The sequence below is a fragment of the Caretta caretta genome, chromosome 26, assembly GCF_965140235.1.
Source record: "Caretta caretta isolate rCarCar2 chromosome 26, rCarCar1.hap1, whole genome shotgun sequence".
NCBI lineage: Eukaryota > Metazoa > Chordata > Testudines > Cheloniidae > Caretta > Caretta caretta.
The window spans coordinates 4,598,591-4,610,086 of record NC_134231.1 but is presented as its reverse complement, the minus strand read 5'-3'; the positions used below and the strand labels follow the sequence as shown (position 1 = coordinate 4,610,086).

Here is an 11,496-nt window from a genome sequence, read left to right as displayed (position 1 = left end):
CTGATTGAAGTGCTTAAAGGGGGAAGGGTCACAAGGGGGGTTGCAGACCGCCCCTCCCCCCAAACCTCCCCCCAGTCTGAGCAGAGTTGCTGAGGGCTGCACTTAAACACTGTCTTACACACACACACACACACACACACACACACACACACTTTTTTCAGATCTCTTTAAGCATTGGGCGATTGGACCTTTGACTGCCCCGCAATCAATATATCAGTATATTGCACACACAGCTACCAGCGAAGAGGCAGCAGCGTTTCAGCTCGTTGGTGGGATGTGATCCGTGAATACACACAGTCTATCTAGACCCTATCTCTCATCCTCCTTTGGGGTCTGGGCAAAGATGCTCCAAAACACAGAAGCAGAGGGGCAGATGTTTTTCCTCTGCAGTAACTTTATTCTTACAGGTAAATGTTTTACACTGAGGGCACCCCAAGTCTACGACACCATGGGCCTTGTCTAATTCTCATTGCCACCAAGAAATGTACGCAGCTTGGATCTCGTAGGAATGACAGGCAGGGCTGGCTTGCTGCCTGGGTGTGCCCGCTGGCAGAACCAACCCATTTGGGCTTCCCAGAGCCAGCAGGGTGAGGGGAAGAGAAGCCCGAGACATGGGATAATAGTCCCTGTGGGGTGCATCTCTAAGTCTTGCAGCCTGGAAGGAGGCTGCATGTTAGGCCTCCACAGATGACAGAGCTGCAGGTTGGGGGCCCCTCTGAAAAGCTGCCACTCCTTGAGGACCCAAGGGAGCCCAGCTGTGCCTGCCAAGCGCCTGCCCCATGATGAAAGCCCTGTGTCTGCTGCTCAGCTGGCAGTAGGGCTGGGCTGAGTGCCGGACACTGAACAGCGCCCCCTCCCCTGCCCACTCATGCTCGCCGCTTCAGCCTCAGGGAGTTGTCCAGGGAGACCAGCTGGTGCAGGAAGCCCCGGTTGGGGATGATGCCGCGGTGGTCCTTGACAGTCTTTATGGCTTCCACCAGGGTCATACGGTGGCGGATCATGAGGTAGGCGAGGACCAAGGTGGCTGAACGGCTCACCCCGACGGCACAGTGGACGAGGATCCTTCCTGCGGGGAGAAGGGGAGCTGTGTCACAGCCGGGCTACAGCCCCAACGCCCCACTGCACGGGGTTACAGAAGTCCAGGAAACAGTCGTACAACAGTGTGGATGAGATGATCACTCCAGTACAGGAGTTAGGATACAGGGCTCGATGGGACAGATGGTCACACAATGGCAGGGGAGGCGGGTTCCCTTGGAAAAAGTTGACTTTTCACTGAAAAATCAAAATCTGAATTATTTTGATTCAGAAATGCTGCTGTGTTGCCTCGCGGGAGCGGTAGTTTGAGTGGTTCATGCCCTCATTTCCCTCTCTAGGCTGGGTGGACCGGTCAGACGACATCTGCCAGGATTCACTGTAGTGCTTCTTATAAGCATAACAGCACCACAGTCTCTCATTTTGGGCAGGGGAGGTGATGCATCATGGGAGTCCCACCGCCACAGTGAATCATGGGAGATGATGTCTGGTGAGGGAGCCCAGCTCCAACTAGGAGAATGGGAACATGAGGCCATTGAACTACAGCTCCCATGAGGCTCTGCTGCAGCATTAACAATCAAAGTATTCCAGTTTATGGCTCAATAGTTCCATTTTTGGTTGGAAATCAAAAACATTTTGGTTTGTTTTTGTTTTTTTTTCAGTGAAAAATCCAAGCTTCGCATGGAAAGCAGATATTTTCGTTTGAGTGAAAAATGTAGTTTAGTCAAAAACCCAATCTGCCTTTGAACAACGTTTTGAGAGCAAAATTTTCAACCTGCCCTACTCCCCGGTCCCTGTGAGCCAGACTATGAGCTGCACCTCCTCAGTGCGGGAGGCCAAAGATGCCTGTAACCCCATGCACCTCCTGAATCCTGGTCTCGTCTGGGGACTCCAGATCCACCCCCTCCTGCTCTAGAGCCACCCCCACCCTGGCATACCCTTATGCCAGGGATTGCTTACACCCTCCAGCACCATAGGAATTCCCCGTGTTGTGAGAGGAAGGGATCCACCTAAGATCTGGCCTATTTGTTCCCCCAGGATGGCATGAAAGGGCCAGGCTATGGCCCATAATTGGTCCTGGGTCTCTTCCAGAACGGTGGCTGCTGGGATAGTGGGCTAGCTGGACCATTGCTCTAGTCTAGCTGATCCCAGTGTAGATGGAGGTGGCTCTGTTCTGGTGCAGCAGGAGGCCAGATACTGAGCTAGAAGGACCATTGTGCTGGTCCAACTTGGTGACACTTGGTGTTATGGTAGAAGTTTTGCAGACTCAAGAAGTGGCTGGATTTGGGAGATTTCTCTGAGCCGATCACATGGGGGAGGGCTATGGAGGTGGGAGTGAGGATCCCTATGTCTTGCTAATGGTATCTCCACTGCTTCCAGCAGAGAACCGTGAGTGGCATGTTTATAAGGAAAGAAGGCGACTAGAGATGAGGGTTTTGGACACAGCCTCTCCTCTTGCCCAGCCAAGCTCTTCATCCCAGCCCCTGCTCCCTCTCCTCCAACCCCTCCTCTGCCCCTCACCTCCTCTCTCGCTCAGCGCCTGGTGGATGAAGTCAGCTGAGGGGTAGAAGTAGGGACTCATGTCGAAGCTGGGCGAGTCGTGGGCCTCAATGCCTAGATAGCGGATGCCGGTGCCTTCATAGTACTCAGCACCCCCTCTCCATTTGCTGTGCGATGCATTGAGGATGTGGGTGATGCGCAGGCGGGCCAGCTCACGCCGATTGGCTGCTATATCTCTGCGGAGAAGGGAGCAAAGGATTAAAATGGGGGAGCTTATGTGGCGGCAGCTGAGCAGGGGGTGCTTCTTGACAGTGGACTGTGCAAGTATTATCTGCTAGAACTGGTACTCGGGAGGGGAGAGCTACTTGGGCCAGGCCAGCATGGATTTTTGGCTTGGAGGGAACAGGCCAGAAGAAGGGGTGCGGGTGAGGAGAGGCAGTCATCTGGTGGGTACATTAAAAAATAGGAAAATCTGTCATTCCCCACCTAGCAACACACATTTCTCTCTCACCCCCAAGAGATGCTAGCCTGAGGCTCCCCATGCAGCTCCTGCCAATGGGCCTCAATCCTGACCCACAGCCCCCATGCTATACCAGTCTGGGTTCGCCTTTCTCCTTTCCAGCTCTGCCAGGGCTGCTTAGTCTTGCATCGCCGGTTTCCCAGACCTCTTGAACAAAGAATCATAGAAATGTCAGGTTGGAAGGGACCTCAAGAAACCATCTAGTCCACCCCCGCCATGCTGAGGCAGGACCAAGTAAACCTAGACCATCCCTGACAGCTGTTTGTCCAACCTGTTCTTAAAAACCCCAGTGATGGGGATTCCACAACTTCCCTAGATAACCTGTTCCACTGCTTAACAGAACCACTAACCCAGGAACCTATCCTTGCAACAAAGCCCGTTGCCAACTGTGTCCACATATCTATTCAGGGGACACCATCACAGGGCCTAATAACATCAGCCACACTATCAGAGGCTCGTTCACCTACACATCTACCAATGTGATAAATGCCATCATGTGCCAGCAATGCCCCTCTGCCATGTACATTGGCCAAACTGGACAGTCTCTACGTAAAAGAATAAATGGACACAAATCAGACGTCAAGAATTATAACATTCAAAAACCAGTCGGAGAACACTTCAATCTCTTTGGTCACTCGATTACAGACCTAAAAGTGACAATTCTTCAACAAAAAAACTTCAGAAACAGACTCCAAGGAGAGACTGCTGAATTGGAATTAATTTGCAAACTGGATACAATTAACTTAGGCTTGAATAAAGACTGGGAGTTGATGGGTCATTACACAAAGTAAAACTATTTCCCCATGTTTATTCCCCCCCCCCCCCCCCCGTGCCCCTCCCACCCCCGGGCTGTTCCTCAGACATTCTTATCAACTGCTGGAAATGGCCCACCTTTATTATCATTACAAAAGGTTCCCCACCACACCCCCACTCTCCTGCTGGTAATAGCTCACCTTACTTGATCACTCTCGTTACAGTTTGTATGGTCACACCCTTTGTTTCATGTTCTCTATGTATATAAATCTCCCCACTGTATTTTCCACTGAATGCATCCGATGAAGTGAGCTGTAGCTCATGAAAGTTTATGCTCAAATAAATTTGTTAGTCTCTAAGGTGCCACAAGTCCTCCTGTCCTTAGACAGTGATACTCAGACCTCAGTGATTCAGGAGCCAAATTAGCGATCAGTATTACCCAAAAGAGCCGCAGTCGAGTGAATTCATTGTTTCATTTACTATATATATTTTCTTGGATATTCTGACCAAGTATAATTATTTTATCAACTACAGTTGGTTAATAACATAGTAAAAGCATCCTGATGAGTGAATAATTTAGACTGGTTAATAATTAAATTGCCCAGTGTTTTACTATCATGCGCTGCAAAGAGCCACAGAAGACACTTGTGGCTCCCAAGTCTCAGTTTGAGTATTACAGCTTTAGAGAAAGTTTTTCCTAATATCCGACCTAAATCTCCCTTGCTGCAAATTAGGGTGCTTGCTGTGTCCAGTTTGTGTGTGGTGGGTCTTTTCACATGGACACCTTTACCCTCAGGGGCCATTTTTGAGTGCCACTATCACAAATGGAAAGGACGGACACACACACACACAAACGTTGTTTTTCTTGTAGCCCTGGCTCCTGGAATCAATTTATTACTGGGGAATCCCTGCTTTCATGAACGCAAAAAGTAAGTTTCTAGCCCTTGTGACTGCAGAGAAAAGCTTGAAAACGTGACCTGAATGTGCTGGCACAGGCTCGGAAGCCAGAAGGCCAATAAAAAGAGCCCCCAATTTCGGGGCTGCCTGAATACTTGGCATTGGGAATACTGCACGCACACACACACAGTGGCGCTGCACTCTCCTCCTCCCCAGTCCGTGCCCCCTCCCACAACTATGCTACCATGTCCCTTTCGCTCTTCCTTCCCATCCCCACCAATTCCCGCTCTCCCTCATGACCTTGGGCCTGCACTTACTGGTCTCCCAGGTACAGTCCTGGCCAGACCTCATCTGCATGGTTACAGGCTGTCTTCCCCGTGTACAGCAGCCTCTCCAGCTCAAAGACACTGAGGATGGGGTGGTTGCTGGTGTCTTCCTGAGACCCCCGGCTGGGTGACCTGGAGCTGCTTCTGGAGAACCTGGACATAAACGCCATTGGAGCTCCCGAGACCCACGATGCATCCCTATGGCGATAACGCTGCAGCTGCCGTCACCCACAGTCCCGTCCTGTAAGTAGTGGAGACGCCATTAGGTGACCCCGGCATGGGAGTATTGCCAAGCCTTCCCCACGTGACAAGCGATCAGCTCAGAGAATTTCACCCCCCCGCCCTGCCCCACCCCGCCCCGCCCCACTGCCCTGACACACACACACACACACAAATCCAGCTGCTTCTTCCTGAGCGGGAGACCCAAGTCAAGCAGCTTTGGGCTGAGACTCCTGGCTCCACTGGAAATGGGGTGAGTTGGTCGTGCATCAGAATACCTCACAAAAGTTCAAAGCAACCCTGCAGATCCTCCCAGCAACCTATGTGAACAACTAGCTGCAGGTGTAGAGCCCTCTCCGCCCACGGGTTCCCAACGTCAGGCGGGGGCAGTACATCATAGGCTTCCCCCCTGGAAGGTGGAGCATTTGGGGAGGGTTTAATGGGGCCAGAGCACTGTGAACCAAGTAAAGGAGGAAGTGGGGTCACCAAAGCCTTCAGCCCACTTGTGCACCCCTTTCATGGTGAAGGGGCAACGTTCCAGCTCTGCTCCGCTGGGTCAGTGCCACACTGTCAGGCCCAGAGTACCCAGGTTTCTGTTTATGAGATGACACAGTAGCTCAGCTGTCGCCTTCCCTCTGAACTGGCTAGAGGGCTCTGGCTGCCAGGGTCACGATGCCAACTCAAGAGCTGACTGTGTCAACCTAGGATTGGAGGAGCTGGCAGGCAGCGAAGACTCTGGGCTTGGTGCCAGGCTCTGGGGCTGGGAGGAGAAGCAGGTGGCGGATTCCATACGGTGTCACGTGGGGTCTCACTGGGCATCGGCCTGTCGTGTACCAATAAAAACAGCCTGATGGGAGGGAGAGGCGGTCTTAACCTCTCTTGGCACAGCAACCTCCCTGCTGCATTTGAAAAGCTGGGAGGCTGCTCTGGGTTTGGGGTGGGAGGCGTTAGTCGTGGGTCAGGAGACTTTTATGGGTAAGCAATAGAGCCCAAGAGGCCCGACTCCCAGGTGTGACTTCCTCAAGCCGGCAACAAGCCCCCTGGGACAGTCCCACTCACACCCACATGGGGGATGTACCCGGCCTCCATAACAAAGCCTCAGCCTTGGGAACATTTTTCTTCTTTGCTGCCTTCCTCCTCAGTGCAGCCAGCTGAAAGCTGCTGCTGCTGGTGATGCCAGGAGCTGCCTCCAAGCATTTGGGAACCCATCCAAAGTCTCACCTCTCAGCTCCGTTCCCGTCAGTGGCTCCGCGCTGGCCAGCTGTTTTCAGCGGCTAAAAGGGGGAAATGGAGTGACCTCAGATTTGCCTTGCTGGCTTCCGTCAGTTCCGTCGGTCTGGCACCCCGCCCTCAGCAATGGCCAGCAGCCAGTGGTGCCAAAGGAGGAAACCCCGAGACACTTACCTGATTGTGCCCAGAGGATGGAAACGTCATGAGGGCACCGCAGAATTCGGAAGGGATCTAAAGAGACCTGCTAAGTACTTCCCTCCCTACCGACCTCTTCCTACAGTTTATTCTCTGCAGGGTATTTTGGATGCTGCCTTGGATATGGTTGTGCCGGGCATGGAATAGACTTTTCTGGAGCCAGAGGTTCCCCATCAGCCCTGGTATGACTGGGTGCAGCTGCCACAGATCGTAACAGGAGCTGCAGCAGCGTATACCGTGGTCCAGAGTTGGCTCTATGTCTCCTGCACTCTGCTGAATGTTTGACCTGCTGGCTCCAGGAATAAATACCTGGTAAGCCCATGGGCAGCACACCACAGCTGGGATCAGCCGCAGCACAATGCCATGGGGGTGTCTGCCCACTCATGCTGCAGCAGGCCGTTCAACCTGGGCCCATCCAAGCCTGGCCCATACCGTGCCCCTTAATATAAGGCTACCAGCAGATCCATGGCTGGCTAAGGGTCTGCCTACACTGTAACTGGAGGTGTGATTGCAGTTCAGGTAGACATACCTGCATTAGCTTTAATCTAGCTAGCATGGCTAAAAATATCAGCAAAGACTCGTCAGCACAGACCCTGGTGCAGGCTGCACACGCAAGTACCTATCCAGTGTTCCGGGTGGGTTTGTATACCTGCAGACGTGCCAACTCCCACGAATCGATTGGGAGAGTCTTGATTTCTGAGCAGAATGAAGCCTCACTCGTGATCTGGCGATAGAACTCTCAAATGTCAGGATTTTTTTTTCCCGCCCTGCCACATTCTTAAAATGTATTTCCAGTCCAACAGGAGTTATCCCCACCTTCAACAAAGGAATGCGATTTCTCCACTGGCCAGTTACTTCCAAAGTACTTTGAAAGACCATGAAAATTCATTTACATATCAGATAAACAGAGCCATCAAGCTATCAAGTAGGGGGAAGAGACAGAAGGGTTACACCCAGCAGGGAAGAGAAACTTCATCTGAGACAAATAGAAGGGGGCAAGGCCAAATCTCAAATAAGCAATTGAATCACTGAAAAAAAAAAAATCCTGACATTTGACAGTTCTAAAAGTGAGGCTTAATTTTATTTAGAAATCCCATCAGCTGCCCCAGGTGCAGCCAGGATTCCAGCTATCAACCCCAGGCGGCAGCTCCCCTGCCGGCCTGGGAAGTGGGAGAGGGGACCCCACTGCAGCGCCTCAGGCCTTGGGAGGGTGAAGAACCCTAAGGAGCAGAGGGGAGGCTGGGAGCTGCAGGAGGGCTGAAGTGAGGAGGGTGGCTGGTGGGGTGGGAGGCCTGTATTGATGGTGGGTTCTGAGCAGATGGGGTGGTGCTGGGAGGGTGAATTGAAGGCAGTGGGGGTCGATGGGGCAGGGGGGGCTGAAATGATGGGGTGCAGAAGATGGGGCTGGGGACTAAATTGAGGGGGGGCTGAATTGAGTGGGGTTGGGTGGGGACAGAACCGACGGGGGTCTGGGGGACAGGATTAATTGTTGGGCAGGAGACGGGCAGATGTGGGGGTGCGCACTCCTGCAGCAGGGGCCAAAATCACCTTCTCCAGTACACATGGGGGAGTGGGTGACACTAACGGTCGCATGCACATGCCTGATGATGGGCAGGGGGAATTCAAACATCAAGAGACTGATTTTAAAAAAACATCTTTTTCAAAAAGGTCATGACTTTGGGGCCAATCTCATGATTGTGGCAGCCCCGACTCGTGATTTTTGATCTCTCGAAGTTGGAAATACTGCATCTGGGCTGCTGCGTCTGCACTGCTAGTTTTAGCTGCATTCTCTAGATTAAAGCTAGCAGGGGCATGCCTGGCTGAGCTGCAAACCCACCTTTGCTTGCGGTGGAGACAAGCCTGAGAATCTGTGGGACAGAGCCACTCTGGCATATAACTCAATCGGCCTCACAGATGTATCTGACCCTCATCTTCTGCCCCCAACACCCACTGGGTGCTGATGTGCAGTGGGCTCTCGCTGGTAAATATCACCAATTGCTACCTGACATACAAGACCCCAGAGCAAATCCCCAAAGCACCATTGCTACATGGGAGGTGTGGCCCATTCCTGTATTAAAACACAGAGTGAGCTACTGCATGCAGTGACTTCTTGCTCACAGGTACATGGCTGCCTCTGCCACCCCTGCCATTCTCACGCTGCGCTCGGAGGGAGGAGAGAGACAAATAGACAGACAGACCCTGCCTACACACACGGCTGCTCTGCATAGACGTTATCGCACCCGGGCAGGCTGCCCAACCCCACACGCTCAGCAAAGAGACAGAAAGACAGACGGACAGGAGGCAGGAGGGAGACACCTGTCCCTGTTACTCTACCTTTGTGCAGGCTGTGATTTCTCAGCTCAGGGTGAGTTTTCTAGTCAGATCCAGTCGGCCATGTCTTCCTACTGCTGCAGCTCTTGTTGCTGCCGCTGCTGCTGCTGTAGAAAGGCTGATATCTGAACATCTATTTTAAGCCATGACATGTCCAGAGGCAGGTTTGTTTATACCATCGTGTGGGTGGGTGGAGGGTGGGGGAGAGAGAAAGCAGAGGGAGATTGACACAAACACAGAACATCCCATGCAAACACACACGTGTAGATGTACGCACACACAGTCATACATATAAACACACACATATATGTGTTTATATATGTATGACGCATGCTGGGCTCTCCTGAAAGTCTGCCCCCTAGCTAGCTGATACAGCCCACCCCCATCTTACTGGGTGACAGCAGGAAGTATTGGGCTGATACCCATCATGGGAGGGCTATGGGAAGGTAAACTGAGGCTGTAGGTACTCAAGGGCAAGTGAAGGCAAGTCACTGAGTGAACCTGAATGAAGGCAGCTTGGGCCACCATCTCCATCTTTTCGTTCTTTTCTTTCCTTGCCCATCTTTCAATGGCACCCCAGGAAATTGGTCTTTGCCTTTCACAAGAGGGTCTGTTACACTAGCATAAAACTAGAGAAACACAGAGGGGAACCAGACCCACCTTCCAGCTGGGTGGCCAGCACTGGCCAGGAGCTCAAGTTTGATGGTACCAAAGGTCCAAGATCAGGGCTGGCATTTCTGGTGCAAAGTCAGGGTTCCCTGACAGGAGTGCGAGCACTGTTTTAACATCTCACTTTAAAACGCAGTGATCACAGTGAGGACAGAAGGCTGCAAGGCGGGAGGAAGCTTGGCCATATGTCTGGAAGGAGACCTTGGATAATCTCATGCGGTTCCACTGATTTCTACAGAAGACCACATGCACAAGGGCAAGAGTTTGGGTCCAAGATGCTCCCAGGGAGCTGTGGGTTCTTGGGGGAAACCACCAGCCTCTTTTTGCTGGTTAGGACTTATCACATCCTTCAGAGAGGCTTCAGCCCCATCCCTCACTAACGTTTGTTTCCTGGTTTTGCCAAATCAATCTGCTGTGTAATTATCCACAGGGCGCCTCTGAAATGGTAGCTAGAGCAGCCTGCCGAGGAGGGTCTGACGAGATCCTGTGTTAACTAGCTGGTTACCCACATGGTGCTGACTGGAGGGAGCGAGAACGTGTGTAATACCTTTGATGACTATGTTGCTGCAGCCAGTTCCAGGGATGGGGAAGAGAGGCACAGCCTGCCACCGCCATCCACTGGAGGCATCAGAAGCCATTCTGCCCCTCCAAGAGCAGCCTCACTGCCTCCTGGGGTGGGGTATCCAGGCCCTCGGTCTGTAGGAAAACCAGCCAGCTGTTGGCAGCTCCACACAACAGAAGGAAAGAGATGGGTTGCTGATCCTTCCCTTTGACCCCCATTGAAGCCCCACACATCTGCAGCTCTCTGTGTGTTATGTGGGCTGCGTGCACACAATACACATACTATCTGTATGGCCCTGAGGATGTCACAGGGGCCACCGCCGTGCTGTGCTGACTGGGCTGCAAGCGGCCTGAAAACCATGGGTTGAGAACCACTGCACTATAGCCTTTCTTCTCCCTCCCGCTCTTGCCCTCACTGCTTGTTATCGTCACTTAAATAGGAGACAGATTTTTGCAGCAAGGACCTGGCATGGTGGTAAAATACTCTGCATACCTATGGCCCCACAAGAATGATCCATGACTCCAGGGAATGCTGATGGGCTATAGGGGTCTTTGCATATAGGTCACTGGTTTGGGGCAGCAGTAATCAAAAGCTTTTGCCATCTGGATGTTGTTTGGTGACTTATGTGAAATGAACTGATGGGAAGGGACACATAATTTTGTGGCTACGGCAGCAGCCTGGAGAGCTATGTTTGGTCCCTAGCTCTGCAACTGACTTGCTGTGTGACCTTGGGCAAGTCATTTAGGACCAAATTTTTAAAGGTCTTTAGGTGCCTCACTCACACTGAAATCAGTTGAAATCAAGAGTTAAGCACCTAGATACCTTTAAATATCTGCCCCTTAGTCTCTCTCTGTGCCTCAGTCCCCCATCTGTATAATGGGGATAGTATTACAGCATACTGGAAGATGGATTTGTTGATATTTGGAAGGCTCTTAGATACTATGGTGATTGGGACCTTATAACTACATAGAAGCGTGTACCTAGTAGACAGGAGTCCCTAATACATCTTCCCCCCTTGCTGGTAGTCTCAGCAGAGAAGTGAAAAATATTATAGACCTGGAGATGGTAATATATTTACTTGCAGTATTTAATCCAATCTCTACATGCTACATGGCGCTCCAGAGAAAATATGATTCCTGGTAAATGAGGGAGACAAGACTGGAACTCAAGTTTTGTGGAAGCCTGCATGTTTGTCTGTAGTTGTTTTGTTGAAAAAATGCCACCTCAAGAATAAGGACTGTGACTCTACCTAACATGATAGA

At 51.7% G+C, this 11,496-nt stretch overlaps 1 protein-coding gene across 2 annotated transcripts; it reads right to left on the bottom strand.

The window, feature by feature from the left end:
- Positions 1–362: 362 nt before the first annotated feature.
- Positions 363–9,259, bottom strand: DUSP26 (dual specificity phosphatase 26). 2 transcript variants are annotated; one of them, XM_048829551.2, is made up of 5 exons: positions 9,007–9,259; positions 6,469–6,521; positions 5,020–5,269; positions 2,554–2,768; positions 363–1,066 (listed from the first exon to the last, which is right to left on the bottom strand). In XM_048829551.2, exons 3-5 carry the CDS (start codon positions 5,196–5,198, stop codon positions 867–869), a joined length of 594 nt encoding a protein of 197 aa, XP_048685508.1. In that variant the 5' UTR covers positions 5,199–5,269; positions 6,469–6,521; positions 9,007–9,259; the 3' UTR covers positions 363–866. The 2 variants fall into 2 exon arrangements, with proteins under 2 accessions (XP_048685508.1, XP_048685507.1); XM_048829550.2 differs by lacking the exon at positions 6,469–6,521 and having other exon boundaries at positions 9,007–9,256.
- Positions 9,260–11,496: the final 2,237 nt, after the last annotated feature.

Coding starts and splice junctions, on each gene's coding strand:
- DUSP26 (XM_048829551.2), bottom strand. CDS start 5,198: ATGGCGTTTATGTCCAGGTTCTCCAGAAGCAGCTCCAGGTCACCCAGC. Junction 2,769..5,019: donor GGACTGTACCTGGGAGACCA/GTAAGTGCAGGC, acceptor CCTTCTCCGCAG/AGATATAGCAGCCAATCGGC. Junction 1,067..2,553: donor GGCGCTGAGCGAGAGAGGAG/GTGAGGGGCAGA, acceptor TTCTCCCCGCAG/GAAGGATCCTCGTCCACTGT.